General features: G+C 39.9%; 1 protein-coding gene across 1 annotated transcript in view; it reads left to right on the forward strand.

Moving 5' to 3' along the window:
* The window catches only part of Vps41 (VPS41 subunit of HOPS complex), a 156607-nt gene that overhangs the window by 125604 nt on the left and 11917 nt on the right, over positions 1 to 19086 (forward strand). Inside the window, exons 20-24 of the mRNA XM_060372802.1 lie at positions 8135 to 8176; positions 8714 to 8764; positions 11562 to 11699; positions 16069 to 16123; positions 18138 to 18278. Coding sequence (XP_060228785.1) covers positions 8135 to 8176; positions 8714 to 8764; positions 11562 to 11699; positions 16069 to 16123; positions 18138 to 18278 — 427 coding nt within the window. The remainder of the gene's footprint in view (positions 1 to 8134; positions 8177 to 8713; positions 8765 to 11561; positions 11700 to 16068; positions 16124 to 18137; positions 18279 to 19086) is intronic.

The following is a 19086-nucleotide window of genomic DNA, read 5'->3' on the forward strand; positions in this document are numbered from 1 at the left end:
CAAATCCTCTTTTCCATGATAGTATCCCAACTACCTCTTTCTATTTACCTTTTCCTTCATTTCTTTTTTATTATCATCATCATTAGTAGTATTAATTGAATTTGGCTTTTTGTTTTGTTGGTGGTGATTTTTTCCACGGTCTCGCTATGTACCCCTGGCTAGCCTAGAACTCACTGTGTCAGCCTGGCTAGAGATCCATGTGCCTCTGTTTCCTGGTGCTGGAAGTAAAGGCATGTGCCACCAGGCCTAGCCTTCTGTTTGTTCTTTGTTGCTCCACTTCTAAGCCCTAGTCTTGTTCATCTTACTTTTTTCCCATGTCAACCTTTTTTAATATCTTAGTGCATGCCATATTTTCTGTGGCCACTTATTCCCATAAGCTATCACCAAGTTTATAAGTCATAGAAAAAGGAGGAGAATCTCAGATTATAGTTATAGTTGTTATTTTTCATAATCCTGGCAGGAAAATTTTCAAGTCCAGAGAAAGAGATGCGGGAATGACAACTCCAGGAGGAAGTTCCTCACACTTGTTCTTTCACTGTTACTGTGTTTGCAGAGCAGACCTGCCTATTGATTGTGGTTGCTCCCACAGTTAGTATCAGGCGTGTGTAGACATGTTAGACACTCCTCATGTCCAAAGCCTGTGGACTGAGGATTTAGCTCTTGAGCTTAGCTCCAGCATGGAAGGAAGTAATGGCACTGCAAACTAGTCCCACGTGAACATTCTGGATACTTTCACTAAAAGAATATGGTGATTAAAAAGAAATAAATCCAACCCACATGTACAAGTGCCAGTGCAAAAAACACAAAGACATTTGAAAACTTAGAAAAGGAATTCAGAAAAAAAAAAAAAAGAAAGAAAAGGAATTCAGAACAAAGAAGACACAAACTTCTGAATGAATTGGGAGAGGATACAAATGAACAGGTGAATGGAGTAACAAAATAAGCACAGAATATTAAAGGGAAATTCATTGAGAGCTAGAAATATTGAAAAACTAAAAATGAAAGTTTGGAAATTAAATGATTAAAAGTCAAATTAAAAACTCAGTATAAAGTCTCACAAACATGGATCAGATAGATGACAAACTGCGCCTTGAAAACAAGGTAGATGAACGAAAGCATTCACACAAAGCCATAGGAAAAATAATAAATTTTGAGAATAGATGAGAACTGTGGGACACCATTAAATGAACCAAATCATGAACAGATGAGAAGAAAAACATCAGGCTAAATGCAGAGATAATATATTAATAAGGTCATGCATAACATTTCCAAAGGTAGGGGGAAAGATGGCCATGCATTAATTAAATTAATTAAAATCCTAAATCAGTAAGACTAAAGGAGTCTTTTTAACATCATGTTATACTGTTAACATTAATTATGTACAATAAAAAGCATTTAGAAGCTGTAAAACAAAAATGAATCAAGTTTAAAGACAGACCATCAGAATGACATCAGGAAACCCTTTAAGATGGGGATACATGTAGCCCAATCTCTGAAAAATAGAAACTATCAAAGCTGTCGCTCAAATTGAAAGAGAAAGAAACCTTTTCATGATAAAGACAGACTGAAGGGCCACCAAGTCAGCACAGCAGAGGATTCTTGAGAGAAATGTTCACATTGAAGAGAAGGGCGAGCATATCCTGAGTTCCCAGGAGAGAACGAAGTGAACTAGAACAACAGGACACAAATGAGACTCCCCCAAGAGCAGACATAACAAAACAACCACGTTACAGCCGTTGATACACACTTTCCATTAGTGACTCGGTATTAATGGCTATAACTCTCCAGTTGAAAGACACAGACTAGGGCTGGTGAAGTGTCTGGCAAAGGCACCTGTCACCAAACCTGACAGCCTGAGTTTGATCCCAGGGACCTACATGGTAGAAGGAAAGAAGCAATTCTTTAAAGTTACCCACTGACCAACCTCCATACACATGCATACACACACGTGCGAAAACAAAACTAATAATAATAATAAAAAAAACCGGCTTTTTTAAAGACACAAACTAGAATGTTGGATTATAACTGTACCCATCTACTTGTTTGCAAAAATACATACTTGAAGTACAAAGACAAATAGAGCCTTTGGGTGAAAAGATAGAAAAGGGTATTCCAAATAAATAGAACTTAGAAAGCAGGCAGGCAGTGCTGTCCCAATGTCTAACAAAATAAACTTCAAACAAAAATTAGAAGAAAGAAGTCAGTCCATCGGGGGATTTGCCAGTTGTGAAGATCTGTTGCTTACCATGGCTTCATGAAGCGCACAGCACTGTATGCAGAGGCACAGTGTGAACCACACAATAGTTGTGCATGACGTAGTGACTCACTGGCATCAACACACAGGTCACTCTGACACAGGAATAGAAAAGAAACAAGGGTAAGAGGAAAGTCACAGTACAGAACAAAGGCACTTCTCAAGTATCTACAGAGTTTTCAGTCGTGTACTGTAGAATATACATGGTCAGCAGTCATGGAACTTTAAAAAAGTAAACCACATTTTATATAGCATAAAGCAAGTCTTAACATATACAAAGTAATTGAAATAATTTATTTTGTCTGATCAGAGTGGAATAAAACTATATGTCAATAAAAAATACAGAAACCGTACAAGCTTGTGAGGATTAAATAACACATTATAGAATAATGAGTGGAGCACCACAGAAATCAGGAGGGAAAATAAAACTCCCTAGAATCACTTGAAAATAAAAATACAGCATATTAGAACATTGGGAATACAATAAAAGTAGTTCTAAGAAGGAAATTTATGTGAATAGGTGCTTACCTTAAAGACACCAGAGATCTCAAATAAATAACTTAATGACTCAAGCCAGCGTCCTTGAAAAATGAGTACAGCCAGGCCCCAAATCAGTAGATGGAAAAAATAATAAAGACTATAAGAGAATGCAGCTGGAGATAGCTTAGTGGTTAAGAGTGTTTGCTGCCCTTGCATAAGGCTCAGGTTCATTTCCCAGAATACACATGGAAGTTCACGATTTGCTCTAACTCCCCTTCAGTGGATCCAATGCCTTCTTGCCTTCATGGGCACCATGCATCTAAGTGATGCACATATATACATGTAGGCAAAACATTCAATACATAAAATTTAAAAATCTTTTAAAATCATGGCAGAAATTAATAAAATTGAAGTGAAAAGATCAATACAAAAATTGTGACACATGACTTAGTACTTTAAAAAAAATAAACATTGGCAAGCTATAACCAAACTAACAAAAAATAATTTCTAGATATGTACCTACTAAAGTTAAACCATGAGGATGTGAACAAATTAAACAGATATATCAAAGAATGTGAAATGATTGAAGAAGTAAAACAGATCTCAACTCTAAAAGCCTAGATTGGGGTGAATCCTACCAGACCTTTAATGGAAAAAAATAAAATCTAAGACTGCCCTTCAGGCTGTTCTATGAAACAGAAAGGGAAGGACCTCTGCCCACCTCTTTTTATAAAGCTGTCGTTTTCCTGATACCGAAACCAGATAAAAACATACTCACAGGCTAGTCTCCCTGTTGCACGTAAAAGCCAAAGATCTCAGAATAATACTTTCAAATTGAATTCCGCTCAACAGAAAAATCTTTCGCTAGAATCAAGTTGACTTCATTCCTGAAATACAAGAATAGTTCCAGAAATGTATCATATTATATGTATTGACAGAGTGGAGGACAGAAATCACAGCCTCATCAGAGTAGATGCAGAAAAGGAACCTTGAAAGGTGTCTTTAAAAGCTTAGCATTCATTCATGATAAAACAAAAGTAGAAATAGAGGAAATATAACTTACTGTTATAATGAGTAAATATAATAAATCTATAGCCAATATACTATAAAAGAAAAAAAACACAAATCCAAAGAAAAGTTGGGTATAAGAGATCTAAGTTCTCCATTTAGTAGAGTACTTAGAGTCCTAGTTAGAACAATAAGATTAGAAAGAAATGAAAGAGATTTGAATAAATGAAAATAGCAAAGCATCCCTATTTTAAGGCATACACCTAAACATAAGAGATCCTGAAGATACCACCAAAAACTCTTAGATCTGATAAAAACGTGCAGCAAAATAGCAGGATCCAAAATCAACATGCAAAATAGCCTTCCTGTATACCAGTTACAGACATGCTGAGAAATAAAGTGTTTTTAAGAAACCACATTGATAGTGGCCCTCCCAGTGCCCCCCCCCAAAAAAAAACCCAACCCGAAGGACCTTGGAATAAATCTAATCAAGAATATAAAAGATTAGGTGGGCATGGTGGCACATGCCTTTAATCCCAGCACTTGGGAAAGCAGAGACAGGCAGATAGGATCAATATGAGTTCAAGGCCAGCCTGATCTACAAAGGGAGTCCAGGATAGCCAAGGCTACACAGAGAAACTGTCTCAAAAAACCAAAAAAAATTAAAAAAGAATGTAAAAGTCCTCTTGTCTTAGTCATGACACCTCTTATAAAAGGAGCATTTAAATGGGGCTGGCTTACAATTTCAGAGGTTTAGTCTGCTATTCTGGTGACATTTCATGACTTCATGCAGTCATGGTAGCTCAGAGTTCTACATCTATATCCTCAGAGAACAGGAAGAGAGAGACTGGGCCTGGGATAGTCTCTTGTAACTCTGAAGCCAACCCTAGTGACGCACTTTCTCTATTAAGACCACTCCTACTTCAGCAGGGCTACACTTTTAATCCTTCTCTAGTAGTTCCACTCCCTGATGACCACATGTGAGCCTCTGGGGGCCATTTTTATTCAAACCAGCACATGTCTAGGATGTACATTTTAAAGCCTGGAGAAAGGACTGGACAATGAAGGACCTCCAGAATGAAAATTTCTGTTGTGTAGGTCCTATAGTGCTGTGGTGATTATTCTTATTGTCTGCACCACAGACTCTAGAGTCACCTGGGAGGTAAGCAGCTGGACCAGACTGGAGCACTTTCTGTATAATTGAGGTAGGAAGGGCCACTGTAAACGTGGGTAGCTCCATTCTGTAGACTAGAGCACTGGACTAAATGAAAAGTAAACTGTGAACTAAGCGCAAGCATTCATTTCTTTCTACACTCTGGATGTAAGGTGATCAACTGCTTCAGCCTCAAGGTCCTCCAGCCAAGGTCCTCTGCTGTGATGTGCTGTAACCTCAAATGGGGGGGGGAGGGGCTTCCTTCATTCTTTTTCTTTCTTCCTTCTTTCCTTTCTTCTCAATTGTTTTTATGAGGCACTTTGTTATAATATATTATAACATATATGTTATAAAATATATATATAACATATATATATATATATATATATATATATATATATATATATATGACTGGTCTAATCACCCCAGACAATGAATAGATTCAATGCAATCCCATCAAGACTCCTTTGCCATTCCTCAAAGACCTAGAAAAACATACGCACAAGACACCAAACATTTAAAGTAATCTTAAAGAAAAGGACAATGTTTAAGAAACCAGCATACTCAATAAACTTACCCTAGAGAGCCATAGTAACAAACCCTTGGCCATTCTGGTACCAGACCTGATATATGGACCAGTGCAATAAAATAAAACCTCAGAACTTCCATCAGATTTTCAACAGTTGTTATGACCATATATTGGAAGAAAGTCATGCTCTTCAGTAAATAGTGCTGGGAAACCAGGCACCACAAAGAAGACAGGAGTGATCCCGTTTCTCACCCTGTACAAAAGTTAGTTCAACAAGAACTAACAAAACAAAACTAACAAAACAAAACAAAACCTGAAACCTTGAAATAGATGAAGGAAAGCACAAGTTAAAGATTTTAAGCTTTAACATAGGAAGGACTTTCTGAAAAGGACTTTTTGTTTTGTTTTGTTTTGTTTTGTTTTGTTTTGTCAGATCTCTCCTACCTCTACATAGATTCCAGGGATCAGACTCAGGTAATCAGAATTGTTTAGCATGTGCCTTTTATCCCCAAGCCATCTTGATGGCCCAGCAATTTGAGTCAGAATGACTACAAGTATTGGTTTTGTGCTACAAAGAATAAGCTGCAAACTACATCCTATTCAATGACAAATAATTAGTGTGAAAGCTGCAGCCTTCAATTTTACCACTGAATCCCTCTTTCTCTGGGGAGCAAGGGGTTGTACAACTGTCCTGGTGACATTGTCGACCTGTAGAGGACTCAGTAGCCCAGAATATAAAATGAGAATTAACAAACAGGACTGCTAAAATTAAAAGCCTTGTACACAGCAAGGGAAATGAGTCAGGGGATGGCCTACAGAGAGAAAACTGGTAGAATAAAAAATGAACTCAGAAAGGAAATACTAAGAAAGCAAACAGTTCAACCCAGTAAACAGACTAGTAGAATAAAGAGAACAGATATACAAATGGCCATTGTACATGGAAAATAAGTTCATCTTTAGCCATCAAGTAATTCACATTAAAAGTGTATAAAGATGCCCTCTCACCTCAGTCGGAGCGGCTATCATTAAGAACACAGTGAAGAACAGATGCTCTTGGCAAGAATGTGATTTAGTGTAGCCACTGTGAAGTCAGCATGAAGGATTCTGCAAAGAGTAAAGCATCTGACCCAGCTGCCCCACTTCTGCATTTACACCTGAAGGCCTCCAGTGCAAGTCTTTTGCTTCTTGCAGTACTGTGTATAGTAGTCCCAATAAGAGACTTTGTTTAGGTTTCCATCAATAGACAAGTGGAAAAGATGTGTTATATGTGCACAATGGAGTTTTATTCAGCTATAGAGAACAAAATTGTATCATTTGCAAGGAAACAAATGGAACTAAAGATCATGTTAAGCAAAATAAGTGAATCATGTTTTCATTTTTGTGACTCTTAGATTTTATACAGACATATAAATGTGTGTGTGTGAGAGAGAGAGAGATGAAAGTAGAATTTAAAATGAGAGCATCTGGTGTAGAGGAGCACACCTTTAATCCCAGCACTTGAAGGCAGAGGCAGGGAGGATCACTGAATTCGAGGCCAGCATCGTCTAAATATCAAATTCAAGGCCAGCCAGGCCTACATAGTGAGATCCTGTCCAAAAAACAGGAAGGAAGGAAGGAAAGAGGGCAGGCAGGGTGGCTGAGGTGACCAAGGAACTAGTAAGAGCAGAACTTAAAAGAGAGTATTAGGGATGAATGCAAAGTTGTGGCATGTTTGTATGAACATCTCTATGAAGCCCACTACTTTGCTCATCAGATAGGCACTAATAAAAAAGATGGCATGCTTATATAAAAATTAGTGACATGATGAGTGTTGAGCCAGTAAAGGCACATAATCCCTAGGATTCTCATGATGGAAGGAGGAAACCTTCCTCCAAGTTATCCTCTGGCCACACATGCTCTGAGGCATGCCCAAGGATTAATTATATTCCCCTTATGCATTTTTCCCTGTGTCTTGAAAGTCTAATTAAAATATGCACCTGTGAAAAAGAGATGGCTGAGCTGAAGCTAATTGCTATTCAAAGAATTTTAGCTAGAGTTAAGGTATCATAGTTTTCTAGTTAGAAAAGAAAAGATCTTTGGGATAATCAAACATCCTTATATTTATAGAGAAAATTAACATTTGGAACAGGCTTCGGGGTGGTAGCAGTCAGCAGGACCCAGCTATTCTGTCTGGTGAGCTGCTGCCCTAATACGTCTTTTCATAAACTAATTGATGTTTTATGAACATGACAGATGGTATAAAAAAAAAAAAAGTCCATCCGTTTTATGTGTTTAGGAAGCCAGCAGTTTACTTGTTTTCCTTTGGTTAACCTGTTCTCAGAAGGCCAGCCCCTTGCTCACTTCTGTGATTATGGTAATGTGATATACCCCAGAGCTGCTGAGGATCACATGGGAATGCAGACATAGCTGAGACATCAAGGGGCTAGAGGGTGCTGCCTATTTTTAATACATTAGGAACTTTTATATTTGGTGAAAATGGAGCAGCGCAACAGTTGAACAATATTCAAAGCACACAGACCTCAGATTGAGACACGTTTGAATGTACATTCCTTTAGAAATGGCATTCTGCATAAGCACCATTTATGAAGCTCAGTGCTTCTTAACTGTAAGAAATAAGTCCCTGACCTGTAACTGTGCTAGTTAATGGACTGCATTTTATTTATTGTTCTTGCGTGGCAGACAAGTGACTATGGCTGTGTTTATATTTCAGAAAGCTGTTGACATGCTTTTGGACAATGAAGATAAGATTTCAGTGAGTCCTTTTATGTGTAATAGATCTGTTCTCTTGTTAATAACATGTCACAGACTGGGCATGCTTGAGAGAAAAGTTTGCTTGGCTTATGGTCTGGTCCAAGGTCAAGAGGCTACACTTGGTGATGGCCTTCTTACTGGCAGGCCAGTGTGGGGTGTCACATGACAGGAGACAGGAGGAACTATACAAGAGGTCAGGTGTGCACCCTGGAAGAAAGAGGGCAGATGCAAGGTATCGGTAAGCAGGCTGGCTCTTTTATACCTGCAGCCTAACCCACTCAGAGTCAAGCTTGATCCCTTTCTATGGTAATCAGTCACCTCCCACTAAGCCTTTCCTTAAAAAGAGCCCCTCCACCTTTTAGAGATCACATTAGCAATCAGGCATGCACTCAAGTTTTGGTGGGAAACAAGGCACATGCAAACCATAGCTTGTGTTGCCAGATGAGTGTCTGAGAGACTGTGCCTGCAGTAAAGTGTCAGATGATTTGTCAACATGATTGTCTCGTAACTGCATTTTATTTTCCTCTTTTTTCCTCAGATTAAAAAAGTCGTAGAAGAGTTAGAAGACAGACCAGAGTTACAGCATGTGGTAAGCATTAGTCTCCTTTGCCCTTGTAATTCAACAGCAATCAGAGTGCCTGGGCATTTGTTGGCAAGTGTCCTTGCAGGGAACTTGTCTTGAGAACACTGCTCAGATTGGCCACAGACCGTGTGCAGAAACTACTAGAATGTGACACATGCTGTGGCTGCAAACCAATCATAGCACAAGGAATTGAAGTTTGGTTTATAATTGAATTAGTACTTTAAAAATAAAATGTTCTGTATTGCTGTCTTCTAGCATTCTATGCCTGAGAGTAAATGCCTTTTCTCTGCTTTTAAATATAATCAGGTCACAAGTCACAGAACAAGCCAGTAGTATAAACACTTAGTATAAACACTGAGTCCTCATAGTCTGTGTCAAGGACCATAGCCTGGCTAAAGAACAGATTAAGAGTTTGTTCCCACACCCACATTAGCACATTTGTATAGGTGTATTATGAAGGCTATTAGCCTAAATTTTCTCGAAGGCTCCTTTGATTCCATGTACCATGTCATCCAGGGAATAAAGCAGGAATAGTATCTTGGGTTTCTATTGCTATGCTCAAACACCATGAAGAAACAGGTTGGTAAGGAAAGGGTTTATTTCACCTTACCACTTTCAGGTCATATTCCATCCCTGAAGGAAGTCAAGGCCAAAGCTGAAGCAGAAGCCATGGAGGAGCACTACTTACTGGCTTGCCCCTCATGATTTGCTCAGTCTGCTTTCTTCCACAGCTCAAACCACCTGAAGATGGCAAGGGCCACAGTGGGTGGGGCCTTTTAACATCAAACAGTTAAGAGAGGAAATGCCCCACAGATTTGTCTACAGGCCAATCTTATGGTGGCATTTTTTTTCCAATTAAACTTACCTATCCCCAGATATTTCTAGGTTTCTATCAGGTTAACAAAAACCAAAGGAAAAGTCTTGAGTGGCCATGGGGTTATCCCAGCGGGGATAATCTTTTCTCTGAAAGTGTGATACTCTATTAGAAAGTCAGCTTCTGTGCTGAAGCTCTTGAGGATTCATGGGTGGAGGTGTAAGCTGGATGTACTGTGGTTTTGTTTATTGCTCAGGATTTAATGCAGGTACTGCTTCCATAGTGTTCATGTCCAGAAAAATCTCAAGATTATCTGCTTACTCAAGCAAGGCTCCACTCTGCTAGCCATCTTAAAATCTTGCTTTTTTTATGACCTACTTAAGCTATAAACAGAGCTGTGTGCAGCATCACTCTGTGTCAGTGTGCCCAGTGAAAGGGCGGCAGAGATCTCACTAAAATAGTTGTGTCTGCTGCCTGCCACTGTAATGACTCTATCACCTGGGGACAGGGAGACACCTCTTCAGGGAAAGTGCCATGCCCTGGCCCCACAGGCCCCACTGCAGGCAGCCTGTCAGCAGTCCTCATCAGACTTCAGCCCAGCAAGTGAGCTCAGATAGGCTCTTCTGTGTCCCCTTCTTTTTCCCCAGAAAAATATGAACAACCCAAGGGATGACTCCTGAAATATGCATGTATGTCTTGGCGTGCTGTATCACAGCAAGCTCGTAGCTGTGGGGCAAACTGAGGCTCCTTGACTAGAATGACCTATTCATCTGGGTACAAACACTCATCGTCTGAATGTACTGTATGTGGTTAGGGTGATCACGTCTTCCTTCCTCTGGTGGGTTGTGGGCTTCCATTTGTAACATTAACACTAAGTATCCATTTTGGGGTATTGCATAATAAACTCAATCTTCTTAGTAAGAAGCAAGTGAAAAATATTTCCTTTGTAGTCCAACTGTATGAAGCAACTGTAATCTTTTTATTACTTATTTTTTTCTAATATGATCAGGATAGGTATCATTTACTTGCAAAAGGATTGCATTAATTCTCTAAATATGGATATGTGGAGTATGTCAGGATTAATTTAGTTTCTCCCATGTGTTTTTTTAAAACATGGTCATGCTATGATCCTGTGCCTTTTCATATAAAAGAAGAAAAAATTTTAAAGACTTAGTATTTTTATATTACGTGTAAGAATGTTTGGCCTGAGCCAGGCGCAATGATGCATGCCTGTAATCCCAGCACTTGCGGAGGCAGAGGTAGGCAGATCTTTGTAAGTTCAAGGCCAGCCTGATCTACAAAGTGAGTCCAGGACAGTAAAGGCTACACAGAGAAACCCTGTCTCATCAAAAAGCAGAACAACAGCAACAAAACTGTTTGGCCTGCATGTATGTAAGTGTACAGTGGGCTTGTTGGTGTGCGTGGAGTCTGAAGGAGGGTGTCAGATCCCCTGTAAGTGGAGTCATGGACAGGTGTCAGCTGCCTTGTGGGTGTTAGGGACCCAACCCAGTCTTCTACAGGAGTAGTAATGCTTTAAGCACTGAGCCATCTGCCTAGACCACGAAGAGAATTATTATCATCTGAACTGCTACCCAGGCAGTTGATTTCTGGGGAAAATAGGTGAGAATATTAAGATTTACCACCACTGATGCTTGTGTAGCACTTCGCATACACCACGCATGGTTCTGGGTAATGCACAACTGGCAATTGCTTTCACAGTCACAGGTGAAGACCCCAAGTCACAGAGTGGGTAGGGACTTGTCTAAGTTCATTGTTGTCAGTGGCAGCCAGGCCAGCCAGGAGTTTCGGCGTCTGCTCTCCAAACGGCATTCTGCTCCCCACTCCTCATTACCTAGAAGTTATTCTTGCTGAAGACCATATATCTTTGACTCCACAGAAGGTGTCAGCAACCCAAAGTAGTAAAGTTAACTAAGTATTTTGTTCTTCTCATTCTTATATTGATATTGTAGCTTATCTTGTTTCTTTCAGTATTTGCACAAGCTCTTCAAGAGAGACCATCATAAGGGACAGCGCTACCATGAAAAACAGATCAGTCTGTATGCTGAATATGATCGACCAAACCTACTTCCTTTTCTCCGAGACAGTACCCATTGCCCACTTGAAAAGGTAAGCCACTGATTCCCCATTTGGACACATCAGAAACAGCTGCCATTTCATGAGCCATTTATCAGTCTTCCCTGCCTGCCTGTGCACATCCCTGTTCAGTGGAAGGCTGGTGTTGAGTCCATTAGGTACTGCTGGCCCGTTGTGGTGAGGAGAGGGGGTCCTTTGGGTTAGACTTTGGGGCAGAGCACAGTCATTCCTGTGACAGACTTAAATGGAATAAGTATTTAATCCATGACAAGAACTACCAAGCTAACAGTACCAACTCTGATATCAAGACTTTCCGCCTGTGTCTCAGAATTAGGGTGATCTGGGGCATGAGCCTGAGGGTGGAGACCACCCAGATCCAGTGCAGTTGCTTCAGCCAGGGATCCAGTTTGACAAAGCTAGGCCCAGCCTCCACCTGCTCTAAGCATTCGCTGCTGAGCGTCTGCCGTTCTTCAACACGCCTGTGCCACATCTAACACTCCTGTGTCCCTTTCTAATTGCTCCTCTGCTAGTCTGTCTCACCTCTCCTGTCAATTCCTTAGAGTAAGATTTTGTCTACTAGTTTGGATAAAAGAATTAAGACCCTGATTGACATTTTGTACCTCTTTAAATGGCCTCTCATTGTGGGTCACTGAAACTTCTAAATTAAACATAATTTCTTTATCAAGATCCTTGGTAGGAAATCTATTTACAAAAACATGTTCCTCCACCTTATTCAGGTACCCAGAGCTAACATACTCATGACTAACAAATTCATGAAAGATCTCAATCTTTTTTCTGTAGAAATAAAAATTCTGAAGTGAATAAGTGTAATTTAAAAAATAATAAAAATATATCACAGCCTTAATATAAATAAAAAAAAATTGTATAGACTTGAGTTACCTCTGAAACTCTGGTTTATGTTGACCCTAACCCGAGAAAGCTGCCGATAAGCAGTAGACCCCAGTGGCAGGCACCGATAGCGGTAGATCCCCAGTGTCAGGCATGCCGGGCAGCTGGCTGTGAGTGAACAGTATGGCCTCTTATCCCAAATGCAAGTTACAAAGGTAAAATCTGAACATTCTCTCCCCAGAAACCTCTCTCTTCAGAGGACTAATTCCTCCACATCAGTTTGTTTACCTTTTCTGGGCTTCAGTAAATGCTGAGGGAAGTAATGATTGCAAATGTGCAACTAGAAATTTTAAAGTACTCAGGTCTACCTTCTTTGTGTGGTTTGAAATCCCAAGCCCATATTAATCAGCCAGAAACTTGGCAACGATTCAGAAGTCCTGTGAGGATCCCGGGTACTCAGTCCCAGATTTCCAGAACTTAAAAGCACTACAGTTCCTAAACTCAAAAGTCAATCATAAGTTTTTTATGGAATCGTTCATTGCATGGGAGCAACAGACTTTGTAAGGATTTCTAACAAGTAGCACTGTTTTGAAGGACAGTGTGTTCCTTCATACATCTGTCACATTCCTTGGTGCATGTGCCGTGCTTTCCACCATGCACTGTGTTTTCACTTGCTTGATATTATTTCATCTCCACAAAAGGACCTTTAGGTGGATGGAGGCATCTGGTACCTGACAGCTGAGACTGGGGGTGTGAACAGCACAGCTGTGAGATAGGACTGGGGGTGTGAATGGGTCAGCTATAGGCTAGGACTGGGGGTGTGAATGGGTCAGCTATAGGCTAGGACTGGGGGTGTGAATGGGTCAGCTATAGGCTAGGACTGGGGTTGTAAACAGGGCAGCTGTAGGCCAGGACTAAGAAGCTGAGAGCAGATGTAAAAGCCAGACCTCTGAACCTTGGGCCTCTCATTCTCCACTGTGAATCATTTTTCAGATGTGAAATGTTCATTAAAACTTCAGCAAAGGTATTCTTTAGCATTGTAAGTATCAAGAAAAATACAGCTGCAAACCTGTCTTCCGTGTGTAATTTACAGATGTGATCTTATGATTTGATCATGCCTAAGAGATGTTGCAATCATTATAGCTTTGTCAGGTTTATAACTGAATGTAATCTCATATTAAACAACATTCACAAGGTGACAGTGTGTGTCATTTGGGTGAACACACTGGTGACACAAAGTTGATAAAATTTCACTAAAGTATATAAAGAAAGATTAAGGAGGCTACATCAGAGTCAAGGCTAAAAAGGTATCATTGTTAATTACAGTTGACAATATTCCTCTCACTACCTGAAATTTCCCCTTTACCTTTACACTGAATCAAGAAAAGAAGAATTAGAATGCTATTTTTGTATCTTTTTTGTTCCAGTTTTTGTCAGTTGTTTTACTTTTTACCTTTGTTTTTCCTAAACTTCATTTTCTGTCTCTGTTTCTGTCTCTGTTCCTCTCTTTGTCTCTCTCTGTGTGTGTCTGTCTGTTGTCTATCCATCTAAAGTCTTTCTTCTAGAGGGATCATAGTCTTTAAACATTTGAGAATCTAAAATAAGGATTACATCACATTTTTGTCAATAATATAAGAATTCTTTGTCCTGGAAATATTTTATTTTTATATTTCATTAAAATTCCTAGATATTCCTAGAGCCTCATTATTTTAAGGAGAATAATTTACGATACTGTAAGAATCCATTTATAAATATTCTAGTAATCTAAGAAATTCAAATTTCAAGAATTCAGTGTTGGGTAAGGCTGTACTTCAGCACAAAGTGGCCTGTTGAACTCTCAGTAACTGTGATTCCAGAAGGAGACCTGCTCAAGTTTAGGGGGTATATCAGAAGTAACAATGTCACACAGGATGCTCAATAGGCACTGACCATCCTTGAGGGGACATAGTATTTAACATACTGACTACTGAGTATCTGAAACATGGAAAATGAGTTAAAACTCTAAGAGCTACTTAGAGTAAGTAGATTCTTTCTGTAAGGAGCCATTCAAGTGAGGCTCATTCCTGGTTTAAGTGATACAGATGACTTGAAACATCCCGGTTTCATCCCAGTTCCAGACTAATGATGCTCTCCCCTACGCCATCTCTCTCATACCTATGTATTTGTTTGTTTAGCTGCATTGATCTTTGTGATCAGCTCCCCATTCCTACCCATTCCTTACCTGGCTTAAATGTGTAAGCTACAGGAAAATTTTAAGTCAAAATTCAAGATATCACGACTAGCTCCTGCTGTTATTTCCTAAGATAGATCACAGCAGCAAGAGATGATTAACTCAAGCTGTTCTTTTTATGGCTCTGATTCTTATTTTCAAAGCAGCCAGGCTACTGGTAGTTTCTGAATAACTACTTTAAACGTACAACCCAGTTAACTTGCTCTGAACCCTTTATTGTCTCTCCTCATTTGAGAAAACGCTCATTACAGACCCAGCATTGTTCTAAGAATGGGGCTTGGTGAGCACTGCCAGGGAAATCAAATGACGAATGTGGTGAGTGGCTAGTTATCCTAGTGATACAGAATCGTCACGCCACATGCAGAATGAAGCTAGAGGAATACCTAGAATATCTGGTCCAGTGTGGACTCTGTGGCAATATTTGTCTCCAGTCCTTTCTAGGGTATGGGTTAGGGGTGAAGAGAAGGCTTCAGAAGGTGGGTACCGCAGAGGTTGTCAGGGAGGATTAAGCCACACTGGAATGGCTGGACAAGGCTGTGAGTCACCATGAAGGTAGTGCAGGAAGGAGGTCTGTGAGATATGCTTCCTCTGGTGGGCAGTACCTGATTCAGATGCCACCTTTCTGTGGACCTTGTGACAGGAGAATGGCATGTACTCAGTGTTGCTGCTCTATGCACGTGATACTGTGCACTGTGACAGTCAGGGAAACACATGTGGTCATCTCTCTGTCATCCGACTTGTGCCCAAGAGCCTCAAGTGGACTTTCTGTCTCTTCTCCTGCTTCTTTGTTTCTTGACTCCTTCTTTGTCAACTTGAGTGTCATCATTACACGTTCCTGTCATCCTCCCCTTTGCTTCCTTGGTTCAACCTCACCCTTTAGTGTCCAGCAGGGAGAACATAGCAAAATATGTCATTTGATTCAGAATGCTTCTGTTATTTATCAGTACACAGCACATCCTTACACTCCGTGAGGAGACAGTTTATCCAAATGACTGTAGGTGCAGTTGGAAGCAATGCTATAAACTTCCATCATCTAGAAAGAGAATGCATAATAGGAAAGCCTCTTCCAACCCTGCTTTCAGCCTCTGCCCATCAAATACTACTTGCTCCCTGTGCTCTCAGTAGATCCAGTAACTGAAAGGTGAGTGAATGCAAAGGTCCACAGATTCCACAGATGTGTTTGTTTCATTCTTTGTTCTTTTTTTTTTAAAGGAAGAAAAAAATGAAAAAATATTTAAGTTTGTAAATGCCTTTAAGTTTCTCCCTTAATATTGTCTTCTGTTTGGTAGTCCATAGTAACATTTCTCCCTGCTTTGATTAAAGGCTCTTGAGATCTGTCAACAAAGAAACTTTGTAGAAGAGACCGTTTACCTTCTGAGTAAGTAGCATTTGCTCATGTTAGTCCCATAAACAAAGAAATATATTGTAAAGTGTGTAAGAATGGACAGAAATTTGAGGACAAATTGACAGACATTCAAGTCTACTTTGTTTAGAAATGTAATGCAGGAAAAAAGAGTCCAGAGCACAGTAGAGTAGGGAGAGTTACAGGAACCATACTCCTGAAAGAGCATATAGCAGCTGTGTAATAAAAGGAGCAACAAAGCAAACCAAAGTGTATCACACTTCATAGCACAGATTAACATTGTAGAGGGGCTGACAGATTTTGTTTTCTTCCTCCTTTTAGTTAATAATTGGCAGATATTACCACACATTGATAGGCAACAATTACTATTTTCAAAACTCACACCCTTAATAACTAGAATATGGGGCTTTGGAGCAAGAGAAAAACTCCATGATGTATTATAGCTCTCAACAGTCCCTTTTTCTCTGGTGCCTACCTCCAGACGTGGCATAGCTTGTGCATGATTTATCCCAGGAAACTATGCTTCTCCATCTTTCTGAATGCACAAGAGCAGTGCAGGCTTTACTGAGGATCTCATAAGGAAGCTGTACAGGTGCTGGTGGTGTCCAGCAGAGACAAAATGTGAGCCATCTCTCTGACATCATTTCCCTACCATGTTTCCAACACCATGGCTTTCTTTCACACACCACTCACTGCTCACTGTCCTTAGCACCTTTGGCCTTTGTTGAAAATTAACCCAAGTCTTCCTATTCTTGTGTATAGAGTGCCTAATTTATGGCTGTATAGCATTAGCCCTAGGACTTTCCAATCATAGGATTTGCTTTCCTTAGGAGAAATATTTGAGGCTGTATTTTCTGCTTGAGCATGGTTTGGGGCTTCTCTTCATAACTTCCAAGTAGCTCATTTACGTCTTTCAACTGTGTTCTTCCAGGAAGTATCTCCTTGAATTCATTTTTAACACAATATCTTAGAAGCAGTAGATGACTTAATTCATGACCCTTAGCTGGTCCCTGCATGGAACAAGGGACAGGGTTAAATGTGATAAGCTTCAGCCAGACTCTTGGCCTTCTGCTACATAAGGCCTTCTACGTGAACTTATAGTAGCTTGTGGATATTAGGAAGAGCCAAGAGATTCATCAGCAGAAGAGGCCGAATGATGTCCAAGTTCTTCAACAACCTTAACTGGATCAGAATTTGAAATCCAAAGAAATTACAGACCTGTGAGAAGGAAGGCAGACCTAACTCAAACTCCATTGGTTCAATTTACTGGCTACATGATCTTGCCAAGTCACAAACACTGTATTTCCTGTTATATTTAAAAAAAAAAAAAAATTAAGGCCAGGCATGGTGGCACATGCCTTTAACCCTAGCATTCAAGAGGCAGAAACAAGCAAATTTCGGTGAGTTCAAGGCCAAACATGGTCTTTAACTGGTCTAAATAGTGAGTTTCAAGCTTGGTAGTGCTACATAATGAAGCTCAGTCTTAACAAAGAAAGAAAAAAGAAAAGGAAAAGAAAACTTTTAAAAATGCTCAGTACGTTAGGCTAGAGAGATGACTCAACAGTTAAGAGCAATTGCTGATCTTCCAGGGGATCCAGGTCCACTCAGTAGCAACCACATGACACGTGTGGCTCTCTGCAGGTTTGTAACTCTGGTTGGGTGGATACAGTGTCATCTTCTGGCCTCCACGGACACCAGGCACACAGGGTACCCAGACATACATACAACCAAGACACCCAAGATAAAATTAAATGATAAAATGTAAATAAAATTTTGTAAAAGAATAAAATCAGTACTTTTAGTAAAGCACTCTGCCTAAAATTGTAGTAAGATTAAATGATGTCATTCACATAACACCATTCTATGACTACTCCATATAACTTGGCACTCAATAATCAGGAAGTAATAGGAAATGCTGGTGTCACATAAAGCCAGCCTTAGCCCTATCTTTCAAACTTTGTAAACCAATTAAGAAATATGCTGTTTCTTTTTCAAAAGAATAAAGTCTTCCACTCCTCACCCCACCTAGGCCGAATGGGAAACAGTCGGAGTGCCCTCAAGATGATTATGGAGGAATTACATGATGTTGATAAAGCAATCGAGTTTGCCAAGGAACAGGATGATGGAGAGCTCTGGGAAGATCTGATTCTATATTCTATCGACAAACCACGTAAGCAGAAAGGCCATTTAAGTGTCAGTCATTAGTCAGTCTAGATTATAGCCAGTTACGTGAGGAAGAATTATATCAGGAAACATCGGGCTAAAGTTATGGCCCAGTGGGTTGGTGGAGGAGCTTATTCCCCAGGACCCACACAGTGGGAGGGGACCTTTAGTTGTCCTCTGACCACCGCATTCTCTCTCTCTCTCTCTCTCTCTCTCTCTCTCTCTCTCTTTTACACACACACACACACACACACACACACAAATCATTATAAATGAATAAACATAAATAAATGTAATAAAGCTTTACTAGTAAAGCATCCGCTATAAATCCAGGAATGGAAGTTCTGGGGTTTGGACTGTGGTAGTGTCACTGTCCAGCCGCACTTCATCAACGCAACACTGGGGGTTTATAACTGCTGCTGCTCAGCTCGGCCATCTGCACCACCTCTCTCATCTCACTACTGCTTTATCGTGATTATTTTGGCTGCCTTTAAGTTAGGAGGCTTTTTTCTCGTGAAGGAGCTTACATCTAAAATTGACTTTTTTTTTTTTTTTTTTTTCAAACTACAAGGAACCTAACATGGTTGTAATTTGAGTTCCCTACTCATGAGCTTCGTGATGCTGGATAAATTAAATACCTCATTTTCTCTGTATGTAAAAGGAAAACACAATATATTCTAACCTTGCAAAATATTAAAGTATATAATAGCACTTTGACAATATAAACAATGTTGAAGTGGTATGAACAAAGGGGATCACTTAACTTTTCTTAAAATGTTCTCAGTTTCTCCTTTATGTATTAGAGGAAATTAATT

Source organism: Meriones unguiculatus, chromosome 19 (assembly GCF_030254825.1).
Source record: "Meriones unguiculatus strain TT.TT164.6M chromosome 19, Bangor_MerUng_6.1, whole genome shotgun sequence".
Taxonomy (NCBI): Eukaryota; Metazoa; Chordata; class Mammalia; order Rodentia; family Muridae; genus Meriones; species Meriones unguiculatus.